At 46.1% G+C, this 24,831-nt stretch overlaps 1 protein-coding gene across 9 annotated transcripts in view; it reads left to right on the top strand.

Moving 5' to 3' along the window:
• DPF1 (double PHD fingers 1) overlaps positions 1-24,831 on the top strand; it is a 146,600-nt gene that overhangs the window by 93,674 nt on the left and 28,095 nt on the right. For 4 of the 9 annotated variants that reach the window (XM_033953542.1, XM_033953539.1, XM_033953538.1 and 1 more), the window contains exons 7-9: positions 524-652; positions 9,261-9,311; positions 21,758-21,877. In XM_033953542.1, the coding sequence (XP_033809433.1) occupies positions 524-652; positions 9,261-9,311; positions 21,758-21,877 (300 nt within the window). The remainder of the gene's footprint in view (positions 1-523; positions 653-9,260; positions 9,312-21,757; positions 21,878-24,831) is intronic. The other 5 variants (XM_033953541.1, XM_033953544.1, XM_033953540.1 and 2 more) reach the window with 5 other exon arrangements.

Genomic DNA, 24,831 nt, shown 5'->3' with positions numbered 1-24,831 from the left:
CTGGAGAGGTCGCCATCTAAGTTTGTACCTGATATAATGGAGGGCAAAGTGACTTGCTCAAATAAGAAGGAGCCACAGTGGGATTTGAACCCTGGCATTCCTGATTCTCAGCTTACTTCTCTAACCATTAGGCCATTCCTCCATTTCATATGACAGCCATGTTTGAAGGAATGTCATATTTACATTACATACCTTTGTTCTTCAATTGGTTCATGCTGTTCCTGCAATTATTTGTACCATCAGAGACAGCCATATTTGATAAAATATAGCAGATAGCTTCATATGGTTGTGTTGCCCAAGTAAATGAGCCCTTTCAGGTCCCGTAAGCAGTACTTGATCAGTGGGGCTTCAGTATCTGCATGGGAAACTATTTTGTGAAAATGCTCACTGTGTGTAGCCATACACTAGAATCTGGACAGACTTTCTGATGCTGTTTTCCATTTGAAAAATTCCTTGTTCTGTTTGTTTCCTGATTATTTATATCTTTTGTGTTTCTCCCCTTTCCTCAATCTCCTCTTTCCAGTATGTGGCAAGCGCTATAAAAACCGCCCGGGCCTGAGTTACCATTACACTCACACTCACTTGGCAGAAGAGGAGGGAGAGGACAACTCCGAACGTCACACCCTGCTCTTCCACCGCAAAAACCACAAACGTAAGCATCCTTGTCTTCCATTTCAATTCCCTGTAAAATATACCGGCTGGCTGGTGCCACAAGGATCTCCTACCCCACGTACTTAGCAGGCTCACTCTGACCTTTCATTCAGAACAGCCTCATTTCCATACTGTGTGGAGAACTCATGATAGATTTTAAAGGGGCCTTTCCTGCAGCTTGTATGAGGCCTGGCCTCCCCCTGTGAACTCTGTCCCTAGAGGGGAAGTGTGGTGCTCGCAGACAGACTGGATCTTATACTGTGCAGCACTTTTACCCAGATAAGTACTGTTGAATATCCAGGTGCTGTTAATTGGATAAAAACACCTAATTAACTTTGCCACTGACCAAGCTTTTAAATATGTGGATTATGGTATATTTAGGTTTGATATACTGCCTCATATGCAGAGCAAGTCTAAACTGTTTCCAAAATACAACAATAATGAAAAAAAAAAAAGAAAAAAAAAGCGTAGGGGGTTAGGTGAATACTTTTGTTATATATTTGATGTTCTTTGGCTAATGTGCATTTGAGCTCCCCTGAGGGACTGATGTATATTTTTCCATGTTTGATAAAATGGTTAATAAAAATTTACTTAAAACAAAAAAGCATATGAAAGGAAATACAGCAGAAAATAGAAAAGAAAACAACCATACAAGTTGAGGATGAGTTCCCTTCTACAAAACCAGGTAAAGCTACTGGCCTACCAGACTTCAAAAGATGAGTTCTCAACTTAGGGTTCCTTTTACTAAGCTGTGATAGCGGTTTTAGCACGCGCAGAATTGCCGTGCGCGCTAGACGCTAATGCCATCATTGAGCTGGCGTTAGTTCTAGCCACGTAGCGCGGGTTTAGCGCGCGGGGCAATTCTGCACGTGCTAAAAATGCTATCGCAGCTTAGTAAAAAGGAGCCCTTAGTCCTAAAAGCTTTGAATGACAATTTGGCGTGTAAAAACAAGGCAAGACTTCCATAAAAAAGGGGCTAACAAGAAAAAGGCACTGTTTCTGGTTTGCCTGAGAGGGGCCAGGAAGTACCAGGCGATTATTAATCAGATGTAAAGTTGGGAGGGGGGAGTAAGGAATGGTAAGTACTGACAAATAGGAAGGGGGTACCAGAGTGCAGACTGAAATGTCAAAATTAGGATTTTGACCTGAACTCTTAAATCTGATTGGGAGCCAGTGAAGAAGAGGGGTAGCATTGTCATAACACTTTGCTCCGCAAAGGATATGAGTGGCCGTATTCTGGAGTGATTATAATCTCTTTAGTTCAGATTTAGGAAGACCAGTGTAGATAATGTTGCAGTAATTGATCTTAGATCCAGTAGATGCATGGTAAAGTGTAAGTAGACCATTAAAATCTAACAGAAGGCCAATTGCTTTAAGTCTGCATAAGGCCAGAAAACCAGACTTTAAAACCATAGATATATAACTTGAGGACAGCTGAGAATCAAGGATGAATCTGAAATATTGAATTGAAGAGGTAGTGGAGATTGGAAGAGTCGGAATAAGATCTGGAGGAGAGGCATGTTGAGATCCAGTTTGCACCATATTTTCTGGATTTGGCATGAAATGATTCATAGAGAGCCAGGAGGCCATAAAGGCTGTAGATCAATAGAGGAGTCATCAATATAGTGTACAAATAAGATATTGTCAGCGTAATAATAGGCGCTAATCTTGAAAGATTGAATTAGAGTAGAGAGAGGGCTGTTAAAGAGAACCGGGGAAAGAATGGAGCTCTAGAGGGATCAGGGCAAGGGTTCCGCAGCCTCAAGCTCAGTACCAGGACACAGAAGCAAGGCTCTCTGCCAAAGAGCACGATAACACCGGTGCGTAAGGTGTCCATGTGCCCTTGTTTGGTTGTATGGGGGGTATGACTGCTGGAGCATCTGGTGAGTGATTGTTGTGACTTGAGGCTGGTTGTTTGAGGTTTGACTGGGTTTGGTGGGGGGGGGGGTTCTATATTCTTTAAAATGTCAATTGTGTTGGACATCCAACCGAGGGTTTCTTGTACTTTTTCTCATTGCTGCCATGTTTTTACGCTTGTTGATTTCCTGGTCTGTTTTACCCTGTTATTCTTGGCTTCTCTCTTGGTTGTATGTGCCTTTTGCAATTGCTAATAAAGATTTTTTTAAAAAATAAAAAAGAATGGAGCCCTGAAGCGCTCCACAGGTAAGAGGAAAAGAGGAAGATGAATGCAATAGGGAAATTGAAACACAGAAAGAGTGATTATACATAAAAATACATCACTCTATTTTTGGAAGCGAAAACTAAGACTAGATGCTTTCTCACAGGAGCATGAAGCATTTTGGTGATACTACCTAGGGGTATTTCAGAGTTCTCCTGACTCATCTGATCTGTGCTTACAGCCCTCCAATCACTCTCCTAGAGGTAACAAGCTCTGTATCCCTGTTCTTATCCCCTGAACGGTCCTTGAAGTGACACGTTCTGCACCTCGCTGTCCTTCATCTGAGTTCTCCAAGGCTAAAGGTGACAGTCTGTATGTCCCTTTTTCTCATCCCCTGAGCCGCACAGGCTCAGAGGTGACAGGTTCTGTATCCCTATGCCCATCCTGTGAACAGAACTGGAAGTGACAGGTTCTGTACCCTTGTGTCCTTCCTCTGAGTTCTCCAGTGCTAGAGTTCTCCAGAGGTGACAGGCTCTATAAGCATTTAAATTCTAAGGGTCACACAGGAGTGTTGGTCTCTTATAAGAATAAGAGGACTTTATCAGGAAGGGAGAGAGAGAAGCACTCGCATGGGAGGGGGGTTGGAGGGAGAGAAGCACTAAAATTGGGTACAGAGGATGAAAATAAAATGTCTTTGGGACAGTGCTGCAAGAATTGGAAAATAGCTGACTCCAGTTTGCAGCAGCGAGTGAGGAATCGTGAAAGCAGCAGGGTCCCTGCCGCATCTGGAATCTTTATTGGTTGGTCCCTTTCTGCTGTCTGGGCCATTAGAACAACACAAAAACAAGATGAAGACCTTGCAATGAGACAATAAAACTTTCATTCAAAGGTATAGATGTAACAAACCAAACCAAAACACAGATAAAAAGGTAAGGACGTATCTGGGACAGGTGGCCGGAAATAACCCTGTGGTAGCCTCAGGAGGTGCTTGCATTTTGCTTTTATGGTCCTTCTATTCCTTGCATCCCAGCCTCTGCTGTTGGAGCATTTTTTTTTTTTTTAGGTTAATTTATTTTAATGTTTTTGAAATTGCAGCATCTTCTTGGACTGCAGTTGGTTGGTTTTGAGGGGGGGGGGAGGCAACATATCCGCACGGTTGAGTGATGCGGTTTCCGTGGCAACCTGCCATCCCCCAAGCCGGTCTTGAATATGAGAATCGTGGTTCCAGGGTTTTAATATTTCTCTGTGTAATTTATTGTTCCAATTAGGAGTAGGGAGGGAGAGAGCAATGGGAAAGGGTGGGGGAGGAGGAGGGGCCCTGATTTAATGTCTGATCTTCTAGCATTTGTTATGTGGCTCAGACACTAGCAGAATAAGACAGAAAACACATAGAAAGATTCAGAATCTGCAGCTTCCAGTAGAGAACCATTTTAGGATCCTCTCCCTTCTTAAGTGGGGGAAATGGGGGGATCTTTATGACTCCCTCCCCTAGGTCTTTTGTGCACAGCAAGGGCTACAGTGTGCCTCACTTCTGTCCTTAGAGGCAATAACTTTCCCTTATTAAAGCAGATATTCTTTTGCTTCCCAGGGATTTACGTACTTAACTGAACCATAATAATAGCATTTATATGGGACCTGCAGTGCATTTGGTGACATACAAGAGACCTTCAACTTGTCATTTTGTGTCTTTGGCCCTGAAGATCTAGCCTGAGTTTGAGCAGAAGGTGGTTAAGTGATTAACTGAAAATTACAGTGTGAGTTTTTACGAGAGGAGTTATTAATAGATTAAATTGGGGTTCCCACTTCTGTAGCCCTGTGTGGTAACCTATGCTGTCATTAGGGAGTCATTGTGCATTGGCTTTTTCCTTATTTTTTCCTATCAGGCATTCAGCAGGGTGTCCTTGTTCCCAGCCACTCTCTTCATTCTTTCCTTTGAAATTCTTGTCGGGGAACTGCTGCGCACAGCCTTCATCCCATTGGGATGCAACAGCCTCTTTCCTCATTCCTTCCCATCTGGCTCAGATCTTAGACCTTGCCTCCTAATGGATTGTGGTAATGGTAGTTTCTGCTTCTACTCTTTATGAGATCAGCACTACGGGTATTAGAAAGCATGGGTGCCACAAGCCCAGGGCTGGTCTAAAATATTTTATTTAGAATCTAAACCCTGTGCTTTTGTCCTAACAGAAGGAGCAGTTGCAGAAGAAATCCTGCACGCAGTTCCTAGTCTCTGCAGCCCGGTCCTTTGCAGACCTGAAAGGGAGCAGCTCTATTCTGACAGATTGGGGAGTCCCGACAGCGAGTGCTCCTCTTACATCAGTCCTGCTGGACCACCACAGAAGGCTTTGATTGCTGCACATCTGCTATGATCAGAGCTGTGAAAACGGATATAATTTTATTTATTTATTTATTTATTTTGAAAACTTTAACCCTGCTACATCCTACTCAGTTTTTAGAGGGTGGGACTGGCTTGCCTTTTTATTTTTTTTTGCATATGAGACAGAGGGTAGGAGATGAATTGCAGTCCCACAGTGGCTGTGGCTACAATATATTTGGTTATAAACCAGGATTGGCTAGTTGCATGAGGTATATTAATTTATACTGTGATGCATTGACAGATTGCTCTGGCTTGATTATTTTCACTTCAGCTTTTGTTATCTCCCAGCCATAGGAGAGAGGGAGAAAAAGAGGATGAGGCAAGAGCTGGTGTTAGATCACTGAAAGGAACAAAAAAAAGACAGGAATATGTATGAACAGACTGCACAATATATCTGTCTGGTGTATTACATAATGCTCTCTTTTTGTCTGCATCTTTGTATTTGGGTCCCCTCTCCTGTTCTTCCCTTCCTCTGATTGAAAATGGAAGCACAAGGTCAGGCCCCATGTGGAAAAGGGTGGGGCAGTGGGAACAGGAAGGGGTTGTAGGTGGGTAGGAGCATGAGAGGGGTAGGGGCTGCTCCCTCAAACGGATTTTGAATGAAACGGCGCCTAAACAGATTGGCCCTCCTCACACTGGCGCCTATTTTACAAAAAGTCTGCTTCCCCCTTCCCCCCCAGGATGTCAAACCCTGGTTACTCTTCTGGGTTGTATTGTAATTTAGATGGTTGATGTGAAATGCTTACAAGCCACATCCTTGGAAGTCGCATCCAGCAGTGGGCACTCAGCTGTATAGCAGAATGTGCTGGGATGGAAAACTAAATCCTGGGTGATTCACCTCCCAGTGATGATACAGCAAGATATGGTTGAAAGGTTTTGGGGTTGTTTTTTTTTTTTTCCTTCTTGACTGGGCCCGCTGTGCAAGCAAGTGGAACATTCTAGTGTGTTTGTTGGGAATATGTTGCCAATATCCTTCCAGTGTATTGAATGAGATTAATGTCTCTGGGGAAGGGAGACTACAGCTATCCCAAGGTCCTAGAATTGGTCTGTGATCTAGTAAAGGTTTGTGAGCTAAAGGGAAGAGAGGATTCCTCTCCGCAGACTAAAAAAACTCAGTTGAAACAAGAGAGTTTTTGAAATGCACTCTATAGCTGTCAGCAGAATGGTATGGTCAGTGCCCCTCTGCACTACCTCTGTCTGAATATTCGGACACAAGCTGATGACTCTTGTCTGTAAAATAGCATAATAAATCCAGAGAGATGTAGAGGGTTACTAATAACTGGATATGTGGAGTGGCATAATTTAAAAAAACGTCTAAGTCTGTTTTGGGCCTAGGGTGCTAATTGCCCAAAGTCGGCAGCGTCTAAAGTCCATTCTCGAAAAATATGTTCCATATTTTTGGGGAGGAGAACTGTCTAATTATACGTCCAGCCATTTGATTGTCCAGACCACCAAGTCGTCTATCTTTGTACCGCATTTTCGTCCAAAAAATCATCCAAGTCCAAAACACCTAGAACAAGACTTTTTGGACTTGGGAGGGGTCAGAAAAGTGATGGACTGGCCACCCAGACATGGCACCAGAGTAGTGGGGCACCTTACAGGGTACTGTTGTGAACTTCACAAAAAGGGTGCCACATAAACATCTCACCACAACTCTCATGCAGGACATGGTGAGCTCCCCCCAAACACCCCCAAAACCCACTGTATCCACCTGTCTACAACCCCAATAGCCCTTATGGCTGCAGTGCCACCTATATGACAGTACAGTAGGGTTTTGGTGAGCTCACATGTTCCACCATGAATGTAGTGGTTAGAGTGGTTTATTGGCCTGGATCCTCCTCTCGATGGTTCAATAGCCCACCCATCCCTGGCTACTTAAGCCACCGCTGTGCAGCTTTACTAGGCTTTCCTATGCCAGGTGCTAATGTTCTGGAGGCAGGTATGTATGTTTTTATTCTATTTTTATGGCGGTGGGGGGGTGGGGTCAGTGATCACTAGGGGAGTGTGTGGGGGTCTGTACTTTGTCCCTGCAGTAGTTATTTGGATACCTGGGCACTTATACCTGGTTTTTTTTTAGATCGCCTAAGTCACAAAATATAAGTTCCGTCTAGGCAGTCTCGTCAAACTTTCGATTATCGCTGCAGGAAGACTAAGTTTGGTCAGCCCACATCCCGCCTTAACTATTCCTTGAAAAATGTCCCTTTTTGCTCTGGGCGCACAGCGTCAGTCAAAAGGCATAAGTTGCCTCTAGATACATCTAAAACCCATTTCAATTATCGGCACTTGGACAACCTGTCTTTTAGATCGTCCAAGTGCTGATTTATGTGGGTTTTTAGACGTATTTCCATTTTGATTATGTACCTCATAGTGTCCAGTCTGACCCTTGAATTGATGCAGGGAGTGCATTAGATGTGGTGTGTTTAGATTTTAGCAAAGCCATTGATAGTGTTCCACACAGACGTCTAATAAATAAACAGTGCCATCTGGATGGGCCCCAAAGTGATGGGCTGGGTCAAGAACTGGTTGAGTGGAAGATGACAAAGGGTAATGGTTAATGAAGATCGCTCTGAGGAAAGGGATGTTGTCAGTGATGTGCTTCAAGGTTCTGTTCTTGGGCCTGTTCTTTTTAACATTTTTATAAGCGATATTGCTGAAGGGCTGTCGGGTAAGATTTGCCTCTTTGCAGATGATACCAAAGTCTGCAATAGAGTAGACACCGGATTGGGTGAATAACATGAAGAAAGATCTAGCGAAGCTTGAAGAATGGTCTGAAATTTGGCAGCTAAAATTTAATGCTAAGAAATGCAAGGTCATGCATTTGGGCTGCAAAAACCTGAAGGAACAGCGCAGTTTAGGGGGTGAAGAACTTATATGCACGACAGAAGAGCAGAACTTGGGTGTGATTGTATGTGATGATCTTAAGGTGGTCAAACAGATTGAAAAGGTGATGGCGAAAGCTGGAAAGATGCTAGGATGCATAGGAAGAGGTCTGGCAAGTGAGAAAAAGGAGGTATTGATGCCTCTGGTGAGACCTCATTTAGAATATCATGTACAATTCTGGAGACCACACCTTCAAAAAGATATAAAAAGGATGGAGTCGGTCCAGAGGAAGGCTACTAAAATGGTGTGTGGTCTTCGTGATAAGGCGTATGGGGATAGACTTATAGATAAGAACATAAGCAGTGCCTCCGCCGGGTCAGACCATAGGTCCATCCTGCCCGGCAGTCCGCTCCCGCGGCAGCCCAAACAGGTCACGACCTGTCTGAATCACCAGAAGGGGCTCCCTTGCCACCTTGGTTTCTCATTGAAGTCCTATCTTCCCATCGTAGTCCTAACCCTCCGGTCTTGCACATGCACGTCCTGTTGGGTTTCTATACTTATTACCTGGTTAGCTTTCTATACCTGTGTTACATCCCAGCACCTCTCTCAGTTTCCCACAATCCCTTTATCCCTCAGGAATCCGTCCAATCCCTGTTTGAATCCCTGTACCGTACTCTGCCTGATCACTTCCTCCGGTAGCGCATTCCAAGTGTCCACGACCCTTTGGGTGAAAAAAAACTTCCTTGCATTTGTTTTGAACCTATCTCCCTTCAGTTTCTCCGAATGCCCCCTCGTACTTGTTGTCCCCTTCAGTCTGAAGAATCTGTCCCTATCCACCCTCTCTATGCCCCTCATGATCTTGAAGGTCTCTATCATATCAGATCTCAATATGAATATTTTGGAGGAGAGGGGAGATATGATAGAGATGTTTAAATACCTACGTGGCGTAAATGCGCATGAGTTGTGTCTCTTTCATTTGAAAGGAAGCTCTGGAATGAGAGAGCATAGGATGAAGTTAAGAGGTGATAGGCTCAGGAGTAATCTAAGGAAATAAACTTTTTTACAGAAAGGGTAGTGAATGTGTGGAAGTTTCCCAGAGGAAGTAGTGGAGACAGAGACTATGTCTGAATTCAAGAAGGCATGGGATAGGCACTGGGATCTCAGAGAGAGGAAGAGATAATGGTTACTGCAGATGGGTAGGCTACATGGCTCATTTGGCCTTTATCTGTCATCATGTTTCTATGTTTCTATTCAGGCAGAGATTTTAACTATTAATTTTTTGTTCTCTCCTCTCAGAGTTTTACAAGGAATTGAACTGGGTGCCTGAAATGCAGTCAAAACACACAGGTAATTGCAGATTATTATATTATTATTCAGTTTTTGGAGGGTGAGACTGGCTTGCCTTTTGTTTGTGGGGAGGTTGTATATAAGACAGAGGGTAGGAGATGAATTGCAGTTCCACAGTGGCTGTGACTACAATGCATTTGGTTATAAACCATGACTAGTTAGGTGCATGGTTGACCATTGATGCTGACTATGGTTAATAATTTGTTTTGAGAATTCCAATTGGTCAGAGAACATCAAGGTGATGAAAACTTTTCTGATACTATCAGTCCATCCTGACCAAGCAATAGATGGCAGACAACTTTTGCAGTTCACTCAGACTGATGAACAAGATGGCGTCCGATTAGGACGTGGGCTGCTGTGCCTCCTTCATTTTGGGGTTTGTTTTTATTTTGCTTTTTTGTTTAGTTATATGTTAATTCAGTTTGTTTTTTAAAGCTTTTCCTAATCTTGATATGGGTGAGACAGATGGTTTCAGACTTCTATAATAACCGATTTTCTGAGATTGACTGTTATAGAATGTTAGACCAATGGTTTAAAGGCTTTCCTACTTGTCGATATGGTGGTAGAGATTCATCGGAAGATCGCGGCTCTCCTTTCCTTTGGGGACTGGTGCTATGGGGTGTGTGCTGCTGCGTTTGGGCCCTGCTGCTGCACCCTGCTGGCTCTCCTTTCTTTCTGATGGGTGGCCGTCTCGATCGCTGCTTGGCAGCATTGCAGAGGCTGCTGATTGCAGTGGACCCTGCCTTTATCCATCCAAGTGGAACTTGTGATCTTTCTGGCTCCAGCGGCTGGGACAGTGTTTGGTTCTTGACAGGGGAGATTGGTGCTGCAACGGTGCTGTCCTAGCGGCATGGACTGCCCTTTGCACCCAGCTTCTGGCTCTGAAACATAGAACATAGAAACATGATGGCAGACAAAGGCCAAATGGCCCATCCAGTCTGCCCGTCCGCAGTAGCCATTATCTCTTCCTCGCTCTAAGAGATCCCACATGCCTATCCCACACTTTCTTGAATTCAGACAGTCTCTGTTTCTACCATCTCTTCTAGTTGACTGTTCTACGCATCTACCACACTTTCAGTAAAAAAAATCCAATCTAAAACATGGGAAAGCAGGGATTGAAGACAAATACTTGTGTGTGATAGTGAGGGGAAAGGGGTGGGAGAAACTTTAGCAGTGCAAATTTTTACCTCTTGCTTCACAGTGTTACCTTTCATGGTATGATCCTTGAGGGAATGTTCAAGAAGGCAATGCTTATTGCTTGAAGATTACTGTTGGGTATTTCTGCCCATCTAATATAATAAAATGGTAAGCCGCGCATGCGCACTTCCTAAGCGTGCGTCCGTTTTCTGTGAGCTGTAGCTAGGAAGTGCACATGCGCGGCTCACCCCCTGCCCTCTCCGTCGCCTCCCGCCTCCAGCGGCGTGACAGTTTTCAAAGAGGCGCGGGATTCTTTCAACGCAGAACCACCAGCCGTTAAAGCTCCTGGCGCTGACTCCCGACGGTGGAGGAGAGGCAAGGTAGAAGAAGATTTCCGTTGCCCGGCACCCAAGTCCTTTGCCGCCCCCCCCTTCACTTACCGCGGCCACGACTGGCGATTTCAGCAGCATGTCCAGCAGTCTTCACACGCTGCTTCAGGCCCTTCTACTGCCCTGATTTGCTCTGGACGTGCCAGAGTAAATCAGGCCAGTAGAAGGACCCGAAGCAGCGTGTGAAGACTGCTGGACATGCTGCTTGAATCGCCATGTGTAGTCGGACCCGCGGGAAGGGAAGGGGGGGCCGCCAAAGGACTCGGCCCGCGTTTGTAGTCGCTACTGTGGGAAGGGAAAGGGGGTAGAGGAAACAATAATGCTGCTGCACAGGGAACTGGTGTGGGGGGAGGGAAATGGAAGGGGGAGGGAATGTTGCTTTGGACAGACAGACAGAGGGAGGAAGGGAGACAGAAAGACACAGGGGCAGGTGCACAGGGAACTGGTGTGGGGGGAGGGAAATGGAGGGAGAGGGAATGCTGCTTTGGACACACAGACAGAGGGAGGAAGGGAGACAGAAAGACACAGGGGCAGGTGCACAGGGAACTGGTGTGGGGGGAGGGAAATGGAGGGGAAGGGAATGCTGCTTTGGACACACAGACAGAGGGAGGAAGGGAGACAGAAAGACAAGAAGAAAGACACAGGGGCAGGTGCACAGGGAACTGGTATGGGGGGAGGGAAAGGTGCTGCTGGACAGGGGGAGGTAAAACAAAGGGAGAAGGGCTGCTGCTGCATAAGGAGAGCTGTGAAGGGGTAGTGGTGGACACAGGGGAGGTAAAAGGAAGGGAGAATGGACAGGGGGAGCAGGCAAGGGGTGGTGATGGACAGCCAAGGAAAAAGAAAGAAAGAAAGCTGCTAAGGAGAGAGAGAGAGAAAAAGAAATAAAGAGAGACACACACACATATATTCTAGCACCCGTTAATGTAACGGGCTATAAGACTAGTTTATTATATATTATGCTAGGTATCCTGTTGGATCAATTGTCACCCTAGAAAGTAACCACTGTCAAACCAGTTAGAAAATGGCAAGAAAACTAATGGCACACCTATGGATGCCAACTTACTTCATTTCTGCTGGTCAGGCTGATGGACTTCAGTTCCTAATCTTATAGCTATCAGGACTACGAATCCTTAGATAGAATTCTGTGAAACCAGGATGCCTAAAGCATGCTCAAATGAGAGAGAAAGTTTTGTAAGTCTTCACATCATGGTCAGCCAGCTGTGGTCAAAGAGAAGAGTAGGCTGTTATCCTCCCCACCTTCTCATGACTTCAATGTCATCCCAAGACAGTCTGGGGTGTATATTTTCATGAACTCATGCAAAGGGACCGGTTCACTGCCCAGTAGATTGTCAAACAATGTGGCCAAAATACCTCTTCCTATGGTCCAGCTGTCGATGCTCCCCAAATTTGTATTTATTTTATGTATTTTCAGAATGTGACACTCCATCCTTCATCAAAATGAGGCAGTGATATCCTTGGGCCATGTTGTAATAGAATGTGAAAACTAAGAACTTGACAACACATAAAGATGCATTGTCGGCCTGTTTTCTTTACTTGCTTGCAGTACTCCAGATTCTAGTTAGCTTTTATCTTCTCAGTTCCCTGCAACTGAGGGTACTTTTATGCATATTCCAGGCCATCCTTTAATTGTGGTACAAGTTTTGCTCCATGCTGTTCATGCATCCATCACCCTTTTTAGTAAAGGATCGTACTTTACTAGTGGAAGGGACTAAATTTTTCCTGGCTAGCCCTAACGACAAAATCAAAGACTCCTTGATCTCCCTGAATGGTCAGGACTTCCCTATTGACCACTCCATTAAAATCCTGGGAGTCACCTTGGACCGCCACCTCACTCTAAATGCACACACAGACTTACTAGTTAAAAAATGCTTTTCGGTTCTATGGAAACTCAGAACCATCAGAAAATACTTTGATGCACCATCCTTCCACTTACTGGTTCAATCATCCATCCTGAGCTTGCTCGATTATTGCAATATTATTTACTTGGGTTCCTTCAAAAAAACCATTCTAAGACTCAGAGTTATTCAAAATTCAGCAGTTCGACTGATCTTTAGGCTGAAAAAATGGGAACACATAAGCCCCTACTATCAAAGACTCCATTGGCTACCCCTAGAGCAGGGGTGCCCAACGCGTCGATCGCGATCGACCAGTAGCTCAGGAAGGCAACTCGAGTCGATCGCACTCGTGTTGCCGTCCTGATCTACGGGCCGATCAGCCTTCCTCTCCAGTATTCTCCCTAGGGCCTTTTAGCTGGGTGGTCCACCCAGCTGTCATCTGCCGCTGCTGAACATTTTAAAAAAATACCCAAAAAACCGGCTTGGAGATTTCAGCCCGTAGCGAACTTATGCTCCGTGGCTCTAACGTGTGCGTTCCGGCTTACCTTCTCTTCCCTCCGAAACCGGAAGTTATGTCCGGGGGGGGGGGGAGAGAAGGGAAGCCGACACGCACATGTTGAGAGCCCTGAAGCAAGCGTTCGCTAGGGCTAAGGCGGGAGACAAGTAAATGAAGCATTTCCTCTTCTTGCTGCCGGGTCCTGCCTACTTTCTGTTTCCGCGAAGGCAGGACCTGGCAGCATTTCCCCCAACAGTTCCTCGCGATGCTGGTCGGCCGAAGCAGGGAGAGGTTGGGGCGGCGTCGGCTTTTGGGCGTGTTATTGGCGTCGGCTTTCGGGCCTGTTATTGGTGGCGGTTTGGGTCCTGGTCCCCGATGGCAGTTTGGGTCCCCGATGGCAGTGGCAGTGTCTTGGGGGAGGGCAGGGAGAAAGAAAGAAAGAAAAAGGGCAGGCAGGGAGACAGAAGGAAAGAAGAGAAACAGAAAAAAAGAAAGGGGGCATGAAGAGAGAAAGAAAGAAAGGTCAGGGAGAGAGGAAGAAAAAGTTGGGGGAGGGAATGAGGTGTGGAGGAGAGGAAGCATACAGACTAAAAGAAGGGAAGAAAGATTGTATGCACAGTCAGAAGAAGAAAGTGCAACCAGAGACTCATGAAATCACCAGACAAGGTAGGAAAAATGATTTTATTTTAAATTTAGTGATCAAAATGTGTCTCAATTTATATCTGCTGTCTATATTTTACACTAAGGTCCCCTTTTACTAAACCGCAATAGAGTTTTTTAGCGCAGGGAGCCTATGAGCGTCGAGAGCAGCGCTGGGCATTCAGCGCAGCTCCCTGCGCTCTAAAAACTGCTATTGTGGTTTAGTAAAAAGGGAGGGGGGTATATTTGTCTATTTTTGTATGGTTGTTACTGAGGTGATATGAAAAACCCTGGAATAGGAATGGTAATTAACATTTTCTATGCGTACAGTGTGCGTTGTGTTTTTTTTAAATTTTATTGTTGGTAGATCATTTTGACTTGGTCATTTTAAAAGTAGCTCGCAAGCCCAAAAAGTGTGGGCACCCCTGCCCTAGAGGCACGAATCCTGTTTAAGTTCGCTTGTCTGTTATAAATCAATATTTGGTCTGGCTCCCACTTACCTGGTTTCCCACTTCAATCTGGCAAATTATCTTAGGCCCACACGAAGAATTCATCTGTTCACCTATCCGACAATAAAAGCCTGCCACTACAAAAGATTCTTGGACAGAACTCTTGCCTTCCAGGCAGGCAAATGGAACGACTGGCTTAGAAAACTATTAAAAACAAGTCTGTTCAATCGATTTGTTAACTAAGAATCTACTCACCACTTCTTATTCAATCCTGTAACCCTATGAACCATTTAGCTTTCATATTCTTTATTATGTAAGATTGTATTGCTGACTTTGATTGTAACCTCTTCGCTGATTGTCCAGCGCCTCTTGCTGTAAACCGCCTCGAACTTATATGGCTTTGGCGGTATATAAGAATAAAATTATTATTATTATTATCCAATCTGGGGCAGAACAGAGGTACGGGTGCAGGCTCTCTGCCTCGAGGGTTACCAGAGGTCCGGAAAAACCCACGGACTTTCTAAAACCTGGCAGTTTGTCCAGGTTTTGGAAAGCCCCAACGAGCTCCGGCTGCATCTGGTGGGCCTCTGAGCATGTGCGGATGACGTCGCACACATCCACGCATGCTCGAGGCCCTCCAGACGCGGCCGGAGCTTTGTTGGGGAAAAAGATGAGGTTTTGAGGTGCCGGTGGGGGGGGGGGGGAGGGGCTGGTGCGGAATGGGGCTGGCTTGAGGCGGAATTGGGTGAGGCTGGAGGCAGAACAAGGCAAGGGGTGGGATAGAATGGGGCGGGGCCATGCATCCGGGTTTGTGAGGGTCCAAATATAGTAACCTTAAACCTCTCCCCCCCCAGGCCTGCACCATCTCTCAAGCTGGTGTTGAATACAAGTAGAATACAAGTTGAATACAACTTTTACTTTGGACTGAGTTCCAAAGCTTTTTTTACACCTACAGCTGCAAAAAACTCGTAATAGATGAGAATAATTTTTGAATGACATTTCTTACTTAGGGTCTGCTTTATTAAGGCTTTATTCTCCTTAAGGATACTTTCCATTGTATTCTACCTCCCTCTGCCCATCCCTTTTCAGAGATGCCATCTCACTCATTAGGAGTGTATCATACTCATTTGAAAGCTTTCTCATGTCACATTAGAGCCCTGTTTCTCACTCATCAGAGCTTCAGTACCAGTGCACAGATCTTGATCACTGTGTAATGAGAGGGAAGCCTTAGAATAGTAAACCAAGTGGTCCAATCAGTAGGAGGAAATCTGAGCACACTTTCCTGCCTATTGCTTCACCTTGCCTGTCCCTTTTCCCTTTACTGCAAGTACATGTGCTTTGAAACCAATGTACACACTTTTAGCTACCGGGTGAAAGACAATTTTCAGTTCAAACAGTTTTCCCAAATTGCTCCTCATTTTCTGTATTCTTTCAGAGGCTCCAAAGAAAAGCCAATATTATTTAATTCTGCCTTGATTAGGGTTGCTAGATTCCGGATTTATCTGGACATGTCCTTTTTTTTTAAGAGGACTGTCCCAGGCGTCCAGATGGCTTTTCAAAACCTGGCACTTTATCCGGGTTTTGAAAAGCTTTGAGTTTGGGGCCGCGTCTGGAGGGCATCTGCACATGCACGGATGCAACGAGGCGACGTTGCATGCATGCATGCGTGTGACAGCATCACGTCACACCTGCGCATGGCTCAGAGGCCCTCAGAATGCGAGTCCAAGCTTGGGAAGAGGTTTTGGGGCAGGGCTGGAGCGGAACAGGGCGTGACTTGGCTGGAGCAGGATGGGGCTGGGGGGTGGGGCCGCATGTCCAGATTTTACTATTGTAAAATATGGTAACCTTAGCCTTGATTCATTTGCAAAGCAATACTACATTTACTTACATCATTCTAGATTTATACCCTGGATGACATCAATGGTATTTTTATGATTTTATTTGGAAGTGAATGCGTTTTGGTAGGGTAGTTGTTGGTATGGTTAGATTTATCTTGCTCAACAATGGAGGGTTTTTTTGTTGTTGTTTTTTTTTGGGGGGGAAGAATGTTTCTTAGTATATTTGCTATTTGTATGGGTCAGGTCTACCAGCTTCATAGCCCTTAGTACTGGTGCAATCTCTCACCTTATGCAGAGGATCTATATGGTGAATGGCTGGCCATTGGCTTATAATCATTTTGGCCTTGATGCCCCTATTTTACCTTCGGTACCAACACAGCTTTAGCATCAGACTCTGCTCAGTACTGATCTGTCCTGCTTTGTGTTATATACCGAACTGAAAGAAGGAGTCATGAGGAAAAGATGTCGATCTCTCAGCAGTAGATAATCCAAAAAGCACTTTATTGATAAACAGCACAAATGTGAACAGTTAGACTCAACACTGACAGTTTTTCAGCTATTCTGCCTTTATGATTGACATCTTTTCCTCACGACTCCTTCTTTCGGATTGTTGCCTTCGTCGTTGAGGCCTATTTGAGCTCTCTCTCCACTGTGTTATTTACCTGCATCGAGACTCAGTACCGCTGCTATGTTCACCTCTGTACCATTGCTGCTTCTGTATCTTATTCTCAGTGTTTGGTACCAGTACTTCTATGTCTCCCTCGGTACTGGTCTGAGCTTACAATCCTGTCCTGGTCTTGATAAACCGCAATGGTCTCATTAGTCTTTGCTGGTTAAATCCTCTCTTGAAAGCCTTCAGCTCCAGAGCCTATGCCACTGCACCACCAGAACCTGAAGGCCGGACTATGGATAAGTTTCAACGCTATCTTTGTCACACCTATGTTGACTAATAGAGTTCTCGATTTCAACTACTTTGTCCTCTTATCTCAAACCGATTGTATAGAACTTGACTGGTTTTGAGCAGTATATTCTATTTCGTCGTCTGCCTGAATTTCCAGATTTCAGTCAACTGAGAAGAATCCCATAGAGCTCTTGATTTTTTTGAACAATGTCCTCTCTGAAGTCAAAATTGACGTCAGGGGTGGGGAGGGAGGTTACGGACCTGGCACTTGTATGAGCCTGGCCTGGCGTCAGGGAAGCAGGGAGAAATCGACGGTGGTGGCTTTGGTGGGGGGGGGGGCAGGCAGAGAGAGAGAAAGAAAGAAAGAAAGGGAGGGGGCAAGGAGAGAGAAAGAAAGGGAATGGGGCAGGGAGAGAGGAAGAAAAAGTTGGACTCATGGAGGAACAGAGAGAGATGTTGGTTGGGGAATGGAATGAAGCATGCAGGAAGAAGGAAGTGCAACCAGAGACTCATGAAATCACCAGACAGCAAAGGTAGGAAAAATGATTTTATTTTAAATTTAGTGATCAAAATGTGTCCGAATTTATATCTGCTATATATATTTTGCACTATGACCCCCTTTTTACTAAACCGCGATAGCCGATTTTAGCCCAGGGAGCTTATGAGCATCAGGAGCAGCGTGGGGCATTCAGCGCAGCTCCCTGTACTAAAAACCGCTATCGCGGTTTAGTAAAAGGGGAGGGGGTATATTTGTCTCTTCATAACCTCTGATTTCTTATTATGTCCTTCCATCATTTATTGAATTACCTGTAAACCGTGCCAAGCTCTATTTTTATGGAGTATGCGGTATACAAACTTAAGGTTTAGTTTGTCTATATTTGTATAGCTGTTACTGAGGTGACATTGCATATTTTAAAGTCATCTGCCTTGACCTCTTTGAAAAATAACCCCGAAATATAAACGATAATTAACATTTTCTCTGCGTACAGTGTACTTTGTGTTTTTTTAAAATTTTATTGTTGGTAGATCATTTTAAAAGTAGCTCGCAAGCTAAAAAAGTGTGGGCACCCCTGGTCTAGACTTTGCATGCTCCTCTGATTATTTCTTTGTAGTTATTTGCACCTATTACGTAGCATGTCATATTACTCTCTTCACAGTTTCTCCATTCCTCTTCTATGTTTCATTTCCAGTTGAGCCTTTTTCTCTATTAAGTCTCTTCTTATTTCTCTCTATGTCTGTCGTATATTCCTCGACTTCATGACTCGCTAATATTAAGTATAGCCAGCTTTTTCCAATTTTTTTTTTTTTTTTTACTACCTTCTAAAAAAAAAAACCCCAAAACAACAAACTCACTCCAGGAAGATGGTATGCCTCACTGGTGGAACTGCTGCCCCTCTGTCCAAAGATTGTGCAACCGGGTCCCAGTACTGCTCCTTGTATGCAGGGCACGTCACACAAATGACATGATGCCCTCAAAGGCACCTTTTTCCTTTATTCCCTTCATGACAGTCAAGTTTTTCTCCATTGCATTTCCTGCTGCAATGCATTCTTTTCTTTGCTTCCTTGCTGACATCTTCATTATTTTCCCCTATGGTGCTCCATTCTCTGGAATCTTCAGCTAACCCAGCATTTGGCACAGTTTCTTTGACACTCTAAGGTTCTGGAGGTTTTTTTCCCCTGTCATGGCTCTTTGGACCTCTGGCTTTTTCTCTGACCTATGTATGTCCTCCTTCATGCTAACAATCTGCCATGCATTCAGTGGAAGAGTGGTCTAGTGCTGGGGTAGGCAGTTCAGGTCCTCGAGAGCCACAAGCAGGTCAGGTTTTCAGGATAAATATGCATGAGGTAGATTTGCATCTCAAGGAGGCAGTGCATGCAAATCCATCTCATACATATTCATTGTGGATAGCCTGAAAACCTGACCTGCCTGTAGCTCTCGAGGACTGGAATTGCCTACCACTGGTCTAGTGCTTAGAGCAGCTGCCTCAACATGAGGTTGTGAGTTCAACTCCCAGTGCAGCTCCTTGTGACTCTGGCAAGTCACTTAACATTTCACTGCCCAGATAGTTATTCTTATGCACTTATTTTTCCAAATCTCTGAGGACTGATGTGTTGGATTGTTGCTTATTGAATGTCCCAACTCCTGGCTTTACAATGGAGGAGCATAAACTGACTGCTCACATTTTTACAGCAGCCTGTATTACGGTGATGACAGCATGGAAACACACAGCTGTTCTGGATCTCCCCTTGGTCCAAGCAAAATTAGAACAATTACATTTAAGCCCTGATTCTGCAAAGTGCGTCCCAATTTTAGGCAGCTGTAGGCGTCCTACAGCTGTCTAATCAGCCAATCGGGATGCACGTTTTTAAAGAAATAAATGCTCTCCAGGCAGGCCGCCTATATTGAAGGCACCTCCGGGAGCCTAGGGAGGCCCACAAGACCGCCTAAGCTCGCCTAAGGGTCTTAGGCGAACCTAAGCGGCCCTATGCATCTCCCTAGTAGAGGAAGAGACGCTTACAATGTAGACCAGCAAAATGCTGGCCTACATTGTATGTAGACGCGGCCGCTATACTTATCGCGGCAAGGGATATCCCTGCTATAATAAGTATAGCAGCCGCGGCTGCCTGTCCGATCGCCAGCAGGAGGCTGCCCAATCCCTCCTGCCGGAACGCCGCCCCCCCTCCGCCCCCGAAACTCCCAATCGCCGGCAGGAGGGTGCCCAATCCCTCCTGCCGAAACGCCGCCCTCCTGAAACTCCTGATCGCCAGCAGGAGGGTGCCCAACCCCTCTTGCCGGTACGCCGCCCCCCCCAAAAAAAACTCTTGATCGCCGGCAGGAGGGTGCCCAACCCCTCCTGCTGGAAAGCCGCACCTCCTCCAGACCCCCACGCTAACGGCCCCCTGCCACGCTACCACCCCCCCCGATGACCCCCTAACCTCCCCTCCAACTAACCTCTAAATTGTTGGCCAGCCGGGATTTGCTGCTGTCCAGCCGGCAGGCCCGCCTTGTCGAAATGAGGCGGGCCCACCCCTTCCCGACCCATCCCCTAGGCCAATCAGGCCTTTGGGTTAGTGGGGATGGGCAGACCCGCTATGCCTAAGGCTTAGCGGGGATGGGCCGGGAAGGGGCCGGCCCGCCTCACTTCGAAGAGGCGGGCCTGCCAGTTGGACGGCAGCAAGACCCATCCATCCGGCCAACAATTTAGAGGTTAGTTGGGGGGGGATTAGATGGGGTGAGGCTAGGGGGTCATCGGGGGGGGGGGTAGCCCGGGGGGGTCATTAGCGGAGGGTCCGGAGGGGGTGTGGCTTTCCAGCAGGAGGGGTTGGGCACCCTCCTGCCGGCGATCAAGAGTTTCAGGGGGGTGGCGTTCCAGCTTGAGGGGTTGGGCACACTCCTGCTGGCCATCGAGTGTGTCGGTGGGGTGGCGGCCTTCTGGCAGGATGGGTTCAGCACCCTCCTGCCGGCGATCAGACAGGCAGCCGCTATACTTATCACGGCAGGGAGATCCCTTGCCGCAATAAGTGTACCGGCCGCGTCTACTGTAACCCGATTCTCTAACCGGCGTCTGTAACATGGACGCCGGTTACAGAATCGGGGTTAGTGTAGGCCTGATTCTGTATAGGACCCCCTCCCGGGCATCCTATACAGAATCAGGGCCTTAATGTCTAAATGAACATCTCTTAGGATTTCAAGGCATTGTATCTTATCATAAAGTTTGGGGTGTCTACATCAAATGGGGGGGCCAGAAACTTACTGGAACTTACCTCACTGCCATTAGAAACAATGACAGCTGACTAGATTATTAATCACCTACATTCTCTTGAAAGGAGTTATTGTGCAAATATTTTGATCTTGGGGGGGGGGCAGTTTGGGACAATAAGCTTTGTACTATAGATGAACATTTGTATTGTGCTTATATGTATTTATATATTTGTTGGGTACTCTTTATTTTGTAAGGCATTAATTTTACAATAAAGGTATTCAATTATAAAAATAATCACCACCTAAATGAAGAAATCAGTGAAATCATAGGAGGTTTTCAAAATTTGAACAGTCGGGACTAGCCCAAGAGTATCTGAAATTCTAGGCGCTCCCTGCCCCAGAGTGACGAAAGACACTCTCCTCCTCACCAACACTCATATCCAGAATCACCTCTTCTTTCCATACTCTTCTGTAATCCAGCATCTCCCTTTTTGTACCCCTCCCCTGTGGTATCTAGCATCTCTCAACCCCCCCCCTTTCCTCTCCTCCAAATCCTAAGGTGTTCAGTGACTTCCCTGCTCTTCTTTACCCCCCCCCCCAGGGCAGCACCAGTGCAACAGTCTACATGCCTATGGAAGATCTTGCAGCCAGTGCAGGGCCTTGAAACATCTGCACATGTTCAAGGCTTGCTGGGTGCTGCCCTTTCCAAAACAGGAAGTTTGTAGGAGTGGGACTCAGTGGACCTTGAGCATCTGAGCATGCTTAAGGCCCTGCGCTGGCTACGATGTCTTCCATAGGTATTTAGACTGCCTCTTTGATGCTACCTGCCAAATTGTGCCACCTTAGACACCTTAATCTGCCTAGTGGGGAGGTCAACCCTGAATAGTCTCCTTTTCTCCTTCCATTCACTTCCATTTTCATTGGCCTCATCGTGTTTATGTGAATGGGAGGATATGAAAGACAGGGCGATAGAAGCCGACAGGTGGCGCTCTCTCTTCCTTCAGAATGAAGATAGCACCTCTTGTTGCTGTTTTACAGCTAAGAAAGCTCCGGATGGCTCAGTTATTCCCAATGGTTATTGCGATTTCTGTCTAGGCGGCTCTAAGAAGACTGGCTGTCCTGAGGACCTCATCTCCTGTGCGGATTGTGGCCGATCTGGTAATGCTTTCGCATGCTCACCTATTGCAGCTGAATTCCTAAAATCTGTGCCCGTGTCATGGAGGGGTGGGGGGGGGGGGGGTGAGGTTGGGTTTGGGAAATGAAGGTGGGAGAGGGTTATTCTAAGTAGGTGGTTTTAGTCAGTGAGAGGCTGATATTCAGCCAGCCATGGCTAGGCAATTTTACAGATAACTTTGGCTGGTTAATTTTACTTGGATATTTAGCTTTAATCTACTTGGGTTAAATATCCCATGGGTATCCCTTGGGATAAATATCCCATGTAATATTAACCAGACAGTGTCCAGTTAAGTTTAGGCCTGTTGATTAGCCAACCTGAGGTACCAGCCAAAGTGAAGCTGTATTCCAGACAGTAACGTCTCCAGAGCTGCTGTTATTTGGTCGGATAAGTTTGTCCAAGCCACTTGTTCCTCAGACAAAATTTTATCCAGAGGAAAGGAAGGGTGGGGTGAGGAGAGGAGAGGATTTCAGTCTCCATGGTTTGTCTGGCTCAGTCAAAACTTAACTAGATAAATGCTTTGCCACATGGACCTTTGTTGGAATGGGGAACCTCCAATGCCAAGAAACTACTGATGAAGGACGTCTTTTTCCTCTGAATCAGTATCAATCAAATGGATAAATATGAGGTTAGGGGGCCCTTGTGAGCAAGCAATGATTCATTATCCCACCAGTAACTCTTACCTCTAAACCCACTGACCCAGTGTCCCAACATAGTCTTCGCTCTAATCCAGCTCTGAATTTTCAGTGTCAGGTCAAAAGCGCGCCGGGACAAAGGCGCGAGCAGACAACTGAGCGCAGCGCGGAGGCGCGTCCCAAAGAAAAAGACTGTTTTTAGGGGCTACGACGGGGGTGTGTGGGAGGGAAACCCCCCCACTTTACTTTATACAGATCGCGCCGCGTTGTGGGGGCATTGTGGGGGGTTTGGGGGTTTGTAACCCCCCACATTTTACTGAAAACTTAACTTTTTCCCTGTTTTTAGGGGAAAAGTTATGTTTTCACTAAAATGTGGGGGGTTACAACCCCCCAAACTCCCCACAATGCCTCCACAACGCGGCGCGATCTGTATTAAGTAAAGTGGGGGGGCTTCCCAACAAAACCCCCCGTCACAGCCCCTAAAAACAGTCTTTTTCTTCGGCGCATGCCTCCATCTTGCGCTCAGTTGTCGGCGTGCGCCTTTGTCTTCTGCGTTACTGTCTATGAACCGAATTTTCTCTCTCAGCATTGTGTTAGGGTCGGTGCTGGTTCAGAGGGTTGTGTTCCGACATGTGCTCAGAGGGACTCTGGGTCAATGCTGGCTCAAAAGAAAGAGTGCCCCTGTGTCTTCTGGGCAGTGGTGTAGTAAGGGGGGGAGGGGCGAACCGCACCGGGTGCCATATTGTTGGGGGCGCCGACACCCCTTCTCCTCTCCGCCCCCCCCTGTCTATTCCCATTCCTCACCTCCACACGCCCCCTTTCCCTTCAGTGGAAGTTGTTCTTGGTGGTCAACAATGTGCTCTACGCGACTCCGTTGGCTCTCCCACTGATATCACTTCTGGGTACTGCGCACAGGAAGTGACATCAGAGGGAGAGCCCACGGGGTTTCGAGAAGCAACGTTAGTGACCACCGCAAGCAAAAACTTAAACTAGAGGTACGGGGGAATGGAAGGGGGGGCGCACGTGGCAGGCGGGATCGGGGGGCACCACCGCCCGAGGTACCTCTCACCCTCGCTCTATCACTGCTTCTGGGCATAGTGTTAGAAGACACTCTTTCCTCTGAAGCAGCACCAATCCACTGTCTAGCTGAGCTAGGGGACGCTTTTCCCTCATGAGACAGCACTGTCCCTTTGGCATTAGGGAACACTTTGCTGCCCTCACTATTTCTCTTTGACCGACTCTTTAGCAGAAGGTACTTTTTCTGGAGTGGACATTGAAGTGCAGGTGCTTAATCCAGTAATAAGGATTAATTTCAGAATGGCTTCTTTCAGTTCTGCACTTTAATGAAATTCTCTTTCTACAAGGAGGTTAAAGCTACAGAAGAAAAGCTCTCTACATCCCTTGTTCCTTTATAGAAACCCCAGTTTTTGCCAGGACTGATACAGCCCATGCACTTCAGGCCTTAGTAAACTAGTCTCCTAGAGGCGCCTTTAACTAGTTGGGCTTTCAGGATTACTACAGAAATAAAACAAAAACATAAAGGAAAAAATAATACCTTTTTTATTGGACTCACTTAATGGAGTTTATGATTAGCTTTCGAAGATAACCCTTTCTTCCTCAGATCAGAGGGGTTACGCTTGAAAGCTAATCATAAAGTACATTGTTAGCCCAATAAAAAGGGGTTTTTTTTCCTTCATGTTTTTGCTTTATTTCTACATATTACCTCGAATAGTGGACTGACACGGCCACCACACCATTCCACTCAGGATTATCACAGTGAAAATGACTCCAGTAAATGCATTTTGGGTAAATACTTGGCAGCTGCCACCCTACTACTTGTAAAATCCTTTGCCTCTTTTCAGTCTTAACCCCTGATGGGTTGATTTTGGCACATTGCTCAAAATGTGCTCCGACACTGAAGGGTTTATGAAATGCTCCCTTGGACCTGTAACTGGATGGGGGCAACCCTTTTGCAGGGCACTTATCTAGCTGGCCTGCACTAATTTGTCGGATAGCTCAGGGCATATACCCCTGGGAGCTCATCTCGCCCTTCATACCAGAACCTGAGCAAATCTTCAAGGGAGATCAAGCAGAAAAATTAACATCCATGGAAGTGAGCCTGGAAGACGTACGCAGGCAGCTAGAAAAACTAAAAACTGACAAATCCCCGGGTCCGGACGGAATCCATCCAAGGGTTCTGAAGGAACTAAAGGAGGAGATAGCGGAACTACTGCAGCAAATTTGCAATCTATCCCTGAAAACAGGCGTGATCCCAGAGGACTGGAAGATAGCCAATGTTACGC

The sequence above is a fragment of the Geotrypetes seraphini genome, chromosome 8 (genome assembly GCF_902459505.1).
Source record: "Geotrypetes seraphini chromosome 8, aGeoSer1.1, whole genome shotgun sequence".
NCBI lineage: Eukaryota > Metazoa > Chordata > Amphibia > Gymnophiona > Dermophiidae > Geotrypetes > Geotrypetes seraphini.
Note: the sequence above shows the minus strand (reverse complement) of the source record. Positions and strands in the feature narration are given on the sequence as shown.